Source organism: Phodopus roborovskii, unplaced genomic scaffold (assembly GCF_943737965.1).
Source record: "Phodopus roborovskii unplaced genomic scaffold, PHOROB, whole genome shotgun sequence".
In the NCBI taxonomy this organism is placed as follows: domain Eukaryota; kingdom Metazoa; phylum Chordata; class Mammalia; order Rodentia; family Cricetidae; genus Phodopus; species Phodopus roborovskii.
In genome coordinates, this window is record NW_026125059.1 from 21,183,196 (window position 1) to 21,197,534 (window position 14,339).

The 14,339-nt window shown below is 41.8% G+C and overlaps 2 protein-coding genes across 7 annotated transcripts in view; both read left to right on the plus strand.

Annotated features, from left to right (window-relative positions):
• Nucleotides 1–151: 151 nt before the first annotated feature.
• On the plus strand, nt 152–12,636 carry Dsn1 (DSN1 component of MIS12 kinetochore complex). 3 transcript variants are annotated; one of them, XM_051187819.1, is made up of 11 exons: nt 152–309; nt 1,425–1,450; nt 1,755–2,078; nt 4,208–4,281; nt 5,161–5,233; nt 6,375–6,465; nt 8,028–8,087; nt 8,451–8,528; nt 9,301–9,448; nt 10,217–10,304; nt 10,735–12,636. In XM_051187819.1, exons 2-11 carry the CDS (start codon nt 1,426–1,428, stop codon nt 10,818–10,820), a joined length of 1,047 nt encoding a protein of 348 aa, XP_051043776.1. In that variant the 5' UTR covers nt 152–309; nt 1,425; the 3' UTR covers nt 10,821–12,636. The 3 variants fall into 3 exon arrangements, with proteins under 3 accessions (XP_051043776.1, XP_051043788.1, XP_051043781.1); XM_051187824.1 differs by having other exon boundaries at nt 191–309; nt 1,760–2,078; XM_051187831.1 differs by lacking the exon at nt 1,755–2,078 and having other exon boundaries at nt 153–309.
• Nucleotides 12,637–14,159: 1,523 nt separating this feature from the next.
• The window catches only part of LOC127224677 (protein NDRG3), a 61,718-nt gene continuing 61,538 nt past the window's right edge, over nt 14,160–14,339 (plus strand). For all 4 annotated transcript variants that reach the window (XM_051187780.1, XM_051187798.1, XM_051187789.1 and 1 more), the window contains exon 1: nt 14,160–14,217. The gene's annotated coding sequence lies outside the window, so the exon portion shown is untranslated. The remainder of the gene's footprint in view (nt 14,218–14,339) is intronic.

Consider the following 14,339-nt stretch of genomic DNA (forward strand, 5'->3'; position numbering starts at 1 on the left):
CTGTATGGCAGCAAAAGTCAGTCAAGTCATACGTAGGAAAAGGCAATACCCCCGACTGGGTGTGGCTTGAGAGGTAGTCACTGTAACTGGACAGAAAAATTAGGTCAAGGATGGGCTGGGCCAGAGCGTGGAACACCGGAGTACGCATGCGCTTTGCGGGAGGCACGGTCTGGCGCTCGGGCGCAGAAGCCGCTGGCTGCGCACGCGCAGTTGTTTGGCGGGAATTTCGGAAGTAGCGGCGGCTACGCGGGACCGCGAACCGTACTAACGCGGTAGAGAGTCCTCTGCGGTGACGCCGAGTTTTCGGAGGTGACCTTGGGCTTTGTGGTTCAGGAACGGGTGGGGGTGGGGTGGGGGGACTGGACGGGCGTCGCTCTGGGGTCGGAAGTCGCAGTCGTCTTCCCGGATATGGCTCGCTCTCCCCTGACCCGCCTCTCGGCCCGGCGCTCCCGGCCGCAGGGCCTCAGACTTCCTAGAGAGAGGACAACCGAGGGCAGGCCATTCCTCTCTCCCGACACAGCGGCGGCCCTCGCTCCAGAGTGTGGCTGGGGACTGGGGTCACAGCTCGGCTCGCATTGCTCCTGTGTTCCAGGCCGGCCTCGTAAGGAGCCTGGTCCTCCTGATGGAGTAATAGTATTCTGAGTTGTGGAACGTATTAAATGGGATATAATGATGTAAGAAGGCGTTTACTGGCACAGGCTCATAAGCGCCTAAATGACTATTATCCAAGCTTGAGCCTATGTGATCTGTCATAAGGATTGGGGTGATTTAGATCCTTGAAGGACCCTTCGTTCTTTCAGTATGGTCCCTCAGCATTTATTCGTTTTTTTCTTTACCAAGCACGCCCCACATTCAGATGTCTTTTGGGAAGGAGAGATACATGCAAGATAGGCTGTGTCCCTGCCTCTCTTCGGGTCAGTTGTCTTTGACAGATACTGGGAATGAGGTGCAGTCTGTCTGGGAGGACAAGACACATGAATATATTTTGGAACCAGTACTACAGAGAAAAGATTCGTGGCCATCATCAAATCATTAAAAAGGATGAGTCTGTTTTATGGTTAGAAGGACAAATGTGTGGAGATATTAAAACGTAGAATTTCCAGGAATGGAAGGATCTGGAAGCAATAAGAAGAGATGATGTGGGGTTGTTTTATTTGGTTGTTTTCTAGTTTGGAAAACAAAGTAGATTCTAATACCATCGATGGGATTAGGGGGCTAGTGAATCACAGTGATTGGGAGCTAAGATAAATTAGTAGTAAGTTCTGCATGAGAGCAGTCAGTGACCCCTGCTGATAGTCTTGGAGGAGGCAAGTGAGGGCAATTCAAGCACAGGACCTATTATGTGGTTGTAAAGCCCCTGTGAGAGTGGAGCTGGATTGTGAAGAATGGATCACCTCATCTTTTGTTCGAATTTCTCCATCCAGGATGACTTCTGTGACCAGACCAGAAGGTGAGTTTTTCGGTGAAATCAGTGCCTCTTGCCTCCTGAACTATCACAGAATCCTTCTCTGGCTCTTGGTGGATTTGGAATTGCACATTGTATGTTTGTAGAAAGACTTCCTCTCTGTTTCCTTCACCGGGGAAATAGATTTGCTTCCCTCCTCCCTTCCTTCTGCCTAGTCTCCCAGGAAGCCAAGACTGCTGGTGTATGTCATCTTTGGGGACATACATTTTCTGTTGTCACCCCTTTCCTCAGCTACTTACTTGTGGTAGGTTTTGACTTTATATTTTGACTTTTCTATAACAAATGCTAGAACAGGAACCAATGATGTCCAAGACTCAGGATCATCAGTTGCAATCAAGTCTCAACCCTACGGAAGTGTTGCCTAGCTCCTCTGCCTCTGTGGAGATGACTCAAGGCATTGCAAAGGAAAAAAATCACCTTGGCTGCAGCCACCATGAAGAGGGGGAAAGTTGTAATGACAACCATCAGGAAAGACTTCAGTTGAGGTCATTTCATTTGTCCCCTCAAGAACAGTCTGTCCGTCATCAAGACAGAAGGCAGTCTTGGAGACGAGCAAGTATGAAAGAAATAAACCGGCGGAAGTCTTTGGCTCCCTTTCACCCAGGCATCACAGGTGGGGTGCTGTGTACATAAAACTGGAATTCCAGCCCAAATAAGAGGCAGTGAGTAATGAATGACAGAAAGTATAGCAGAATAGACACGACTCAACTACATTTTAGCTGTGCAGCTTTGAACACATCACTTCCTTGAACCTCAGTTTCCTTACCTGTAAAAATGGAGATAATCCTGTGGGCATATTCTTGTTTATACATCCCTCTGCCACATACCTAGTAAGTGTTCATTGCTAATTGCTGTTTATATATGACCTGCCATGAACAGAAATTCTGGTTGCTAATTGTTTAATACCATCATCCTTTCTAGGATGCTAGGAATTTGAGTTCCTATGTCTTATACCTTAAAGTGGAACAGAAAGCAAGTGGGTTAATACCTGCCTGATTCTAGCCTTTATAACTGAAAATGACTCAGAAGGGAGATACACTTAGAAATGTATTAAGTGGGGATCGAAATGTCGTTCAGTGATGGGGCACACACTTAGTGTGCCTGAGGCCCTAGGTTCAATCCACAACACTAAAGAACAAAACATAAAATTGTTCTAAGGGATTCCATATTTGGATATAATTTGATATTTTTCTAAATTTACAGTCATTTGATTTGCTAGCATCAAAGTACAGGATATAATGCAGAAAGTCTAGTTTGATCTTGAGCTTCATGTCCCTTGTCTTAAGTCCTCAGTAAAGTGAGGGAAGTAAAACCACAGAACATATATATACTTGGCAATTAGCAGACCCTTGAGTGTTAAAGCTATTGTGATTTCTTTAAGGTGGTTGAATGTGTGGAAGGGATCTGAGTAAAAACAGCCAGGTTGGAAAACTGGTGCCATAGTGCCACTGCACTTTGCTCCCTAGATGTGCCAAGAGAATAGCTGTCCAAGACTAGCCCCACCTTCATTCCCACTCCAGAGCACCTGTTCTGTAAAACATAGACTCAACCGTGTAGTAAGATGGTTATTCCTGGCTGCTTGCCAGGTTTCCTTGGTTAGAGTCAGAAAGAATCTGGTTAACAGCAGCCAGAATCATTTTAGAGACAAGAATGCTTTTAAAATAGCCAGCTAAAGCCAAAGGACAAGAATTCTTAAAGCCAACTTCCTTTACTGTATGATAATTGTTTTTAAATGGGCATAATTGAGAAAAGAGTACCTACAGCTTACAGTTGTTTGGGTCAGTGACATCATTACATAAAGCACCCACCCGGTCCATCCTCATTGCTTGCTGTATAACCTTGAGCACAAGGAGTCTAACCAGCCTGTGTACCATGGTTACCATCTGTTACCAAAATAGAATTGATGCCAGACACGGTCATTCTTGCCCGAAATCCCAGCACTTGGGAGTCTGATGCAGCAGGATTGCCAGGAATTTAAGACCAGCCTGGACTACTACATTACAAGACCATGTTTCAAAAAGCCCAAATCAATAAACAAGATACTTGCTGTAAAATTTTAATGAAATGTGCATAGCAGCGAAGAAAAATGTCTATTAGACAGCAGGTGTTCAGCTGGTGCTGGCTATTAATATTAGATCACTGCAGGCAGCAGGCTACTACTAGGAAAACAGATCTCACTGGCATATTTGGGTTTGAAGCATGGCTTCTTCAGCCTGTCTTCAGACAGTTCCCTTCCCTTCCTTGATTGAGTTTCTCCATTTGTAAAGTGGCGCTTATGTTGTTTGTAAGAAAACTTTTTTTTAAGTACTGAGGGTAATATTCAGGTCCAAGCACATTTAAGGCAAGGGTTTATCCACTGAGCCGCAGCCTCTACAGCTCATGTGCCTATGTATTAAAGCACAAAGCAGTGCCTGTTAACAAAAGTGCCATCTGTGTTATTTCTATCTACTTTGTGTGTTTTTAATTGACATACAAAATAATGTTAAATTATATTTTCATTCAGTTTGTTAAACAGAATAAGATTTTAATGTAATACATAAAATGGTTCGAATAACACTTGAAAATTTGGATACATGAAAGTATAAACATTGTTCCTAAGTTTAGCCTGGAAATTCTCTCCTTACTCAGAGAAGGCAGCTTCTTGTCTTAAGCTGGGTTACATGGAGAGGGAGGAGATTTTCCTGTTTTGTTGTCTTGCTAACTGTAAGTGTGATGTTCCTTACATGTTCTATTTTATGCCAGATCTTAGCAGGTCCATCAGTTTGAAGTTAGCAGAAAGCAAACGGCTTGGTGCTCTTCTGCTCTCCAGCTTCCAGGTGAGATTCCCAGGCTTGAGCAGTATTTTCATTTGCTGTTGTGTTATTGTCGCAACTTCAAAGAGATCTCAATATCAGTGATGAACGGAGGAAAAGATTTTTTTCCATGGTTGGGATTGACTTAAAAGCCAGTTCTCATTTGGGCAACTGTACTGTCTTTGTGCTGAGCTTTACTGTTGCTAGCAGTGCAGCTGAGAGATTTTGCAATATCTTTTACTAATTGGCAGCAAGTAATGAGAATAAATTGGGTAGAGGTCAAAATCTGTTGCTGTAGGCATTCAAGGCTGACTACGAAGCCGACCAGTGTATGGAGTATATGATTATTGTGTTGTTGGTTTGTTTGGTTTGGTTGATTTTTCAAGATGGGGTTTCTCTCTGTTGTCCTGGCTGTCCTAGATCTCACTCTGTAGACCAGCCTGGCCTCATACTCACAGAGATATGACTGCCTTTGCCTCTTGAGTACTGGGATTGAAGGTATGTGCCACTACTGCCCGGCCTTTTTACATTTTTTAAGTTGTGTTTATGGCTCGCTGGTGCTTACAACTGTTTAGAGAAGCAAGTAATTTGTGAGAATTAAATGACTGTTGTTTTCCCTGAGTTAAAAATCAAAATGTAAGCAAGGTGTGATAGTGTATGCCTTGGAGGTGGACCTCTGAGTTCTACAGAGCGAGTTCCAGGACAGCTTGGGCTACACAAAGCAACCCAGTTTCAAAAAACTAAAGTCAAAACAGAGTGAGAGCAATTGAGAATTTTTCCTTGTCTATGTACTTATATGAAAAGTGTTGGGTGGAAAAATTAGGCCCTGTGTAGTTTCATCATAAATTTACCCTAAGCTTGGGAGACTTTGGTGGTGTAATGAAAATGCTTTTCTTTATTTAGTTCTCTGTTGAGAAACTTGAACCTTTCCTAAAGAGCACTAAGGACTTCAGCCTTGAATGCTTCAGAGCAAAAGGTGAGTTGCTAAGCACAGACAAGTATTTTTGGCCTTGACCTACCTCTCTTTTGGAGCCAGCCAGTACATTTTCAGTGGCCTTTTACAGAAGATGCTGCCTCCTTAAAACCAGGTTCCCTAACATCTTTAAAAATTGCCCCTTCAGCCCATTCCCCATAGGGATATTCTCTCAACCTAGACATATGGGGGAGGGCCTAGGCCCTGCCCCAAATAATGTGACAGACTTTGATGATCCCCCATGGAAGGCCTCATCCTCCCTGGGGAGCAGAAGAGGGATTGGATGTGGTATCTGTGGGGGCATGCTCAGAGGATGGGAGGGAGAGGGAACTGGGACTAATATGTAGAATAATACTGTTTCTAATTTAAATAAAAAATTGCTCCTTCTTATTATGTCTATAATGCTTTTTCTTCAGTGATAACAATTCATATTTCTGGGAAAAAGTGAAATTGTATAGCTATCTATGTTAACTGCTTATTCATAAGTATAAAAACACAAAGTTGCCTTCCATTTAGTTGTCTATCCAATAAAGAGATAAAATTTTTGTTTTTATATTTTTTGTTGCCCTCCATATTAGTTACTGTTCTCTTACTGTGATTAAGCATCACAACCAAGGCAACTTATAAAAGAAAGTATTTAATTGGGCTTACAGTTTCAGAGAACTACAGCCGGTGATGGCAGAGCAAAGAACAGCAACAGGAACATCTAGGAGCTCACATCTCATTCTGCTAGTAGATGGCAAAGAACACACTGGGAATAGCGAAAGTCTTTTGAAATCTCAAAGCCCACCATCCCCTGTGACACACTTCCTCCAACAAGGCCACATCTCCTAATCATTCTCAAACTGTAACACCAACTGGGGACCAAGTATTTAAACATGGGCTTATGGGGTCCATTCTCAGCCAGATCCCACAGCCATCCCAGGACCTTGAACTTCCTAGGCAAGTTCTCTACTGTGAAGCTAAATTTCAAATCCCAAAGATAAAATGTTTGCATTTGCATATTTACATGGCTGTTTTGTATGAATGAGAAGGCCGGAATGGGATATGGGACCCTGGACTTAGGAATTCCTTAGTATCTTTGTCATGTGCTCATTGTGAACATTTGCACTTTTTATTTTCTAACATAATTTATCCTTTCTAGTATCTTCTCTCTCTGAAGAATTGAAACATTTTACAGACAGGCTGGAAAGTGATGGAACTCTACAAAAATGTTTTGTTGAAGATTCAAAAGAGTAAGAGCAATTCCCCTTCTGTCCTTAATTATAGCTGAGCTAAAACTTGATTATAATTAAACCATTACTTACACAATAAACATTTATCCAGCACCTCTGTACCACCATATTCTTTAACTATTTATTTTTGCTTTCTTGAGATAGGCTCTTTGTAGTCCAGACTGGACTCAATCTTTTGGCAATCCTTTTACCTCTACCTTCCACGTGCTGGGATTACAGGTGTGAGCTGCTGTCCTTGGCTTGTACCAGGCTCTTCTAGATTATGAGAAAGGGAGTATAGTGATCAATGGGTTAAGTCCTTCTTGTCATGTTTGTAGTAATGGAGATAATGCAGACAAAATTCATTCTTAGTGACAAACCAGGAAGCCAGCAAGTAGGACAGTGACATTGGGAGTGGGAACATTGCTAGAGTTTTGAGAGCAGATCCCTAATGATTTCATTTTGGGGCTGGAACAAAAAAGACCTGAGTAGTGAGAAGTAACCACTGTGGAAAGATTGAGAAGTCCATTCCTCAGATCTTTGTCGTGCAGAAGGCAGCTCTTGTTCTGATGCTATCTGCAAGCAAGAATATTATCAGAATGGGCTGGCAGGATGGCTCAGTGAATAAATGTAAGAGCTCTTACTGCATACGTGGAGCTCATTTCTATCCACACTTCCCTTGGAAGGATGCAAATCCATTGTTGAAAGTTGTCTTCTGACCTGTACACACTCTATCATATGCACGCCTACAATGTGCCTATGCACACACAAACACACTAATAATAGTAATGAAATAATAATAATATAATAATAATAAATAGAATTTATTGTTAAAAGGACATCACTCCAAGCCAGGTGCTGGTGGTACACATCTTTAATTCTGCTCTCAGGAGGCAGAGGCAGGCTGATCTCTGAGTTTGAGGGAAACTGTCTTGGAGGGAAAAAAAAAAGACATCACCCCTAAAGTGGTAATCCTTTAAGGGTGCAGCTGCCATCACAACTCCACCCTGCCACAGGTTATGCATTTGGTCTGAATTTGTAATTCATGCATGGTCTGCCCTTATAAAAGTTCTGAAGAGTGACATTTCTAATCTTCTTTGAATGTGTATGTAAGCACGGGCTGCTGCATCTCTGCTAGAGATACTGTGTACAGGCCTTGGTAGAAAAACAGGATTTGCACCACTACTAGTCGGTGTTTGCCAGGTGGAAAACCAAGTGTATCTGCAATACCTTGGCATTTTCAGTGCCTGCTTATTTTCCATTAGAAATAATCATCTAATTGAGCTGAATTGAGAGGAGCCAGAACACAAAAAGCCTTAAGAACGAAGTTAAAGGGTTTTGGCTTTTATTCTGTTTGCAGTAGTCATGGAGGAGAAAGTAAAGGACTAATTTTAGAAAGGTTAATCGCCATGGTATGAATTGGAGTTGATGAGAAAAACAAATTAAAAAACCATTTAGCCATTACTAGTGTAAAAATATTTTCTGAACAATAAAACATTATGAATATATAATTATATAAGACATTAAAAGCAAGTATTTGTTGAAGGATTCATATTAATCTCATAATATTATCTGTATTCCAGAAAAGCACCAGATTTTTCACTTGAAACATCAGTGGCTGAGGTGAAAAAATACATAGCAAAGTAAGTAAAATGAGTGAGCCTTTCTTGGAAAACTGAACTTTCTTTTCCATCAGGGAAATAACTGAATCTGAAGAAAATGCCTAGTAAGCCTGGGGCACTTGTATGTCAGCTCTAGGGCTGCAAGGCATATGAACAGCCCTGATAGACAGGGTGCAGTCAAGGAATAACGGTGCTAATTTGATTTTAACAGTTTGTTTATTACTTGATTAAATTAATATCCTCTGAATCAGTTGAGCTTTCTAATCCTTTAATGACCTTTTAATGCATTTTGTAACCAGATTACATGTCTAAAGTACTTATTGTTGCCCTGAGTAATTAAAAATATGACCAAGTTAACTGAATTTCCCTTCCCAAATTCCACAGATTTTCTTTAGAGCGTCAGACTTGGGATCAGCTCTTACAACAGTACCAGAAGGAGGTTCCACCCGAAGAAATGCCCAGGTTAGACCCGAGAACTGTGATGGAGCAGCCTTGTTCTCTTTTTGCTTTGTGGAGTTTGATTTGAGTTTATTTCAAATCCATTTATACAAATAGTGATGAATCTGTTCTAGTCAACTTTAAAGTATCTATTTGTTTTCTTTGGTGGAAAGGGAGAGACAAAAATGGAAGACTCACTATTTTTAGTCCCAGAACAGAATTGTTTCTGTGTTGTGTAATTGGCTACCATTCACAGTCCCCAGGGACATGGGCACATAGCTTCCCTTGCACCTGTTCACCTGGCACTGGGCCAACATCAGTCCCCAAGAGACTTTAGGGAGCACATGACCTTTGAGCTGTAGATAGGAGAGAGTGCCTTGGTTAAGGCCTTGGTGAAAACACAAGTTAGAGGAAGGTGCGAAAGCACTAGATTTTGGTTTACTTCAATATCTGAACTGGTTTCATTAATTTAAAATATGGTCTCTAGGCAGCCAAGGCTGGCCTCAGATCCCCAGGTGTACCTCAGATTCACAATCCTCCTGTCTCAGCTTCTCAATTGCTGGGATTGTAAGTGTGCAGCACCACAATCTCCCAGCTGGTATTTGAAATCCTTTGGCCCCTACAAAGCCAACTATAGAATGTTAGGTGAAACCCTAATTATAGAAGTGATGTAAAGAGACTTGAGGAACATGATTTTTGAAGCAGTTTTCCTCTCATAGGAACTCTTGTATATTATCTCCTGAAAATGATTGTAAATGCCAGGAAAATTCCTTATTTTTGTTGTTGTTGTTTATAGAGGATCAACTGAAACTAAAATCACTGAAGTCAAAGTGGATCCTACAACTTACCTTGGGTCTTCCCAGAAGGAAGTCCTTAACACAAAGCCCAACTACCAGGAAATCATACGGAATCAGAACCGAGTCTTTGCCTGCATGGAGTTAGTGGTCAGTGTTTCAGGCTTATTACATGGATTACCCAGCTTTCTAGACTTACCATCTCTTTCAGCATTATGACGTTATGACAGAATACCTGAAGTGACTTATAAGGAGGAATGGCTGCTAATTTCAGTCCATGGTTGTTTAAACCCTGTTGGTTTGAACTGCCACCATGCAATAGATTGTGCTGGGAATATGTGACAGAGGAGACTACTCCCCTTATGATGATGGGTAACAAGAGGAGAGGGGAGAGAGAAAGGGTCAGGTCCTAATAGCCACTTCATGTTCCTAGACACTTAAACTACTTCAAGCCTTTTAAAGTGTCAGCCCCAGGAAGACACTCCAAAAGCAAGTTAAGGCATAAATCTTTGGATGTGTAACAAGGATATCAACCTCTCTGCCTTGGGAAAATGGGAAAAAATTGTAAGTAAATATATAATGTTAAGTGCTAGTAAAACAAAGTAAAGGGACTAAAGAATCCAGGAGGAACAGTGACTGCTATTGTACATACAGTGGCTATTAGCTCCTTTATTGTTATGTTCAAACAAAACCTAGAGGACTTGCCATCTTGTTGGCAGAGGTTTGAGGATCAATCTCTTAGGACATGGAGCTGGCTAGAGAAATGTGGTCTCTGGTTCAGTGGGTTCCGAGAGAGAATGTCTGGCATAAGCATTCCAGGCAGAAAGAGCAAGCCTAAAGCTCCAAAGCAGGAGCTTTCCTGGCAGTATGGGGAGACAGTGAAAGTCCTGCAGCTCATAATGACCTTTCTGTCCTCAGATGGATGAGCTGCAAGGATCAGTGAAGCAGCTGCAAGCCTTCATGGATGAAAGTACTCAGTACCTCCAGCAGGTGTCAGTACAGCTCAGTAAGTGCATCACTTGAAGGGACCCAAGCTCTGGGTAGTTCATGTTCCCTTTGGGATATAAGCTGCCTCTCAAGGGAGAAGGTCCTCAGACTTAAACCATATGACTTGCACTCCTCATGTGAGTTGAATGTCAATAGAAATGCTTGGTGTAAATTCCATACAAGCACTCCATGAAGATGCCCACTGCTTTCTGAGTGCTTCAATTTTCAGAACTGCATGAAATAAAACTGCAGGTGCTTTCCCATAGTTTTTCCTGGCTTCCTCTGTGCATTTTCTTATTTATTGCACCAAACTGGCTTTCCTGCTAGACTGCTGTCTCCCTGAGAACAAAGATTTTTTTATGTGTCATTTACTGCCCTTCACTGTTTGGCAGTGTCCACATGTAGTTTCCAATAACTGAAATGTGCTTTTTGGCTCCTTTCCTCTGCAGAGAAGAGAAGCATGGAGCAATTAGATACTTCACCTGCTCGAAAACTGCTCAAACTCCACCTGCAGAAGTCATCTACCATACAGTGATGAGGATCTCGTCATTGTAGTTTCTGCTGTGAGCTGCCAGGGAGAGGACAGGGAAGAGTGCCTCCACAAATGGCAGCCTCACCACAGTTTCCCCAAAGTTGGACAGTTCCAACTGCAGAGCACTTTCACTGTTTGAGTGACAGCATGTATGCATCCAGAAGGATGTTGTTAAAGACATTTCTGTAGGAATGTGCAAGATGCTTGAAATGACCTTCAGAACCAATAACCCATTGCTTTAAATGTCCTCATGGCCAGCACTTTTCATCCCATGAAGATATTGTTAAGTTTTAAAACAGCCCAAAGACATTTAGAACCAACCTTAATGAAATGTTTTCTGGGCCAAGTTGGGTTTTTGTCATAAAGGAATGAAGCTAAAGTTTTCAGGTGTAGCACTAAAGGTGTAGTGTGGAACGTTGTTGCATAATGGGTATACTGGATCACTTCACAAAATGCCCATTTTCTAAAGTGTCCTAATGTCTGTACTGTGCTTCAGTTTTTAATATTGAATTGACCTTCTGCAGTCTAAATTATTGTAAAAAGAAAAGGGCTGAGATGATTTAATTTTTTTTCCTCTGGAAGTTTCCCTTAAGAATTCACCCTCAGGGCTTTGCATGTGCTAAGCAAGCATTCTCACTGAATTTCATCTTTAGTCTCCATATTTTACTTAAAAAAAAAATTATTTTTTATATATACAGTGTTCTGTCTGAATGTATGCTTGCATGCCAGAAAAGGGCACCAGATTTCATTACAGATGGTTGTAAGCTACCATATGGTTGCTGGGAATTGAACTCGGGACCTCTGGAAGAAGTTAGTGGTCTTAACCTCTGAGCCATTTCTCCAGTCCATATTTTACTTTTTTAAAATTGTTGTAGTTACTGAATGGTGCCTAGGACATAATAGCCCTGTAAGCTATGGTTAAAAACTTTGTGTTGTCATTTCCTGTGACTGAGGAATAGTTACTTAACCTCTTATCTAGAACATTGGAAGAATGTTAGAATCTGTGTTTTAAGGGCACTGTGAGAATTTTAGATAGTAAAAGCTAACAATCATATTATCAGTTTATTTTGCTGAAGACTTAAAAAATGAGTAGACTGGAAAGCTAATGTCTAATTTGGAATACCATATGGAGAATTCAAGCAGACTGCTGTTACATATGCAGATGGAGACCTGTGTAGTAAAGTCTGGATTAGAAATAAAATTTAAAAGTTATTCCTAGTTATTGAAGATTGAGGGTTGTATTGTCCAAAGTAGAACAAGAAAGGACATTTCAAACAGCCTGCAAGAAAGTCAGTATTTAAGAGTCAAAGATGGTATTATTGATTATTGTTTCAAAAGCAGAGAAGTAGAACAAAGAGCATAAACTTTGGGGCATATCTTAATCTCATTTGTTTGCTTTGTCAAAAGGAAAAATTATTTATATTCAAAGATGATTATGCCTTCCTCCATTTTATTACATTCTATCACATTTGTAAGTGTTCAGACTTGAAGATAGGAAATATGTTGGGTGTCTTCAACCACATAAAAGGGCTAGAACATTAAAAAAAAAAAAAAGCACTAAAAACTTAGATCTCAGCACTCAAGAAACAAGTAAGAGAATCAGGTGTGTAACAGATTCTAGGCCAGTGGATCACATTAGACCCTGCCTCAACAATACTTACTGAGCTCTAAGCATCACTAGTGCTTACCACAGCTTTATGAGAGATACTTTTTTTGTTTCTTGTCATTCATAGAACATTGGAAATGTTTACTAATTTAGCCAAGGATACATACACCAGTTCATATAATAAAATCATATAATAAAAGGGTGTCAATATTAGTTTTTCCTTCATTCAGATTGTTTTGGGAATAGGAATTCCCAAAATCAGGAATTCCTGATTAATAACAATGAGGATTTCTGAGTTTGGGGCCAACCTGGTTTACATAGTGAGTTCCAGGACAGCCAGAACTACATGGAGAGACCCTGGCTCAAAAAAAAAAAAAAAAAAAAAAAAAAGTTTGGCTGTATTTGTTCTCTTTCTCCAAAAGTAATGATCTTTAATGGGTTTTGCCGGGCATTGGTGGTGCATGCCTTTAGTCCCAGTACACAGGAGACAGAGGCAGGTGAATCTCTGAGTTCAAGGCCAGCATGATCTACAGAGCTAGTTCCAGGACAGGCTCCAAGGCAATTCAGAGAAACCCTGTGTCAAAAAAACAAGTCCTGTACATTGGGTGCATAGCAAGTTCTAGGCTAGTATGGTATGCTGGAGTTTCTATTACTGTGATAAAACACCATGGCTAAAATCAACTTGGGTAAGGAGTTTGTTTTATCTTACATGTCTAGGTAACAGTTCATCGCTAAGAGAAGATGGCAGGAACCTGGAGACCCTTTAATACAGTTCCTTGTGTTGTGGTGACCCCCCCAACCATATCATTATTTTGTTGCTATTTCATAACTAATTTTGCTACTGTTGTGAATCATAATGTAAATATCTGATATGTGACTCAGGTTGAGAAATGCTGTCTACCAGCTTGCTCTTTTATGGCTTGCTCAGCCTGCTGTGTTACACTATGCAGTACCACCTGCCCACCATAAGCTGGGCCCTCATCAGTCAAGAAAATGCACTGCATAGGCCAAGTAGGTAGGGCTGTTTCCTCATCTGAGATCCTCTCTTCCCAAACGACTCCACTTCATGTCAGGTTGGCATAAAAATGGCCAGGCCATACGGGCTACACATACATTTTTATTCTGGTCTGGAGAAATGGCTTGGTGGCTAAGAGTGCTTACTGTTCTTTCAGAGGATGGAGTTCGTGTCCAAGTCCCCATATTTGGTGGCTCACATTCTGTAATTCTAGCCCTAGGGGAAACTTGCTACATTCATGCACATCACCGTACACACATGATTAACAATGAAAGTTTTAAATTGAATCATTAATTTAATATGTACAGTCACTTCTTGTAGAGTAACCATCTCTCATCTTCAAGAAAGCAAATATGGCTGCCATTTGTTAAGAATGCTAGGAGTAGAACTCTTTGAGACTCGAAATTCTAGCCAGTGCCAGATGATCTTGCGTGTAGCTCTAAACCTTGTCGAAACAAGTATGTCATGGCCCTTAAGACTTACTAAATTTAACCAAGAGCAATGGGTAGGCGGTGTGGAGTGTGAACATTTCACATCACCTCAGGGCAGTTCTGAGCCATAGCCTCTGAGACACGGCTAGGAGAAAAACTACAGTCAAGATGGAGCTGCTGGAATCTCCAAGCCTGGCCACCATCTTTTCTGTAGTTCCTAGGGCAAGCGAGTATGTCGCGCATGCGTGAACCCCGGCATAGTTAATGCGCGTGTGCAGCGCAGCGCCTCCCCCGCCCCTCGTTGCTGCTGCAGCTGCTGTTGACTGACGGCCCGCGCTATTGCTTCAGGTGAGTGAGTGCCTCCGCCACAGCGGCCGGAGGGCGCGTGGCGCGGTGCACCCCGGTGTGGCTCCCTGGTTCTGCGGGCCGGTGGCCACACGGCGGGCCCCGGGTCCTCGCGGTCGGCCTCC

Coding starts and splice junctions, on each gene's coding strand:
- Dsn1 (XM_051187819.1), top strand. CDS start 1,426: ATGACTTCTGTGACCAGACCAGAAG. Junction 8,088..8,450: donor GTGAAAAAATACATAGCAAA/GTAAGTAAAATG, acceptor CAAATTCCACAG/ATTTTCTTTAGAGCGTCAGA. Junction 9,449..10,216: donor TTGCCTGCATGGAGTTAGTG/GTCAGTGTTTCA, acceptor TTCTGTCCTCAG/ATGGATGAGCTGCAAGGATC.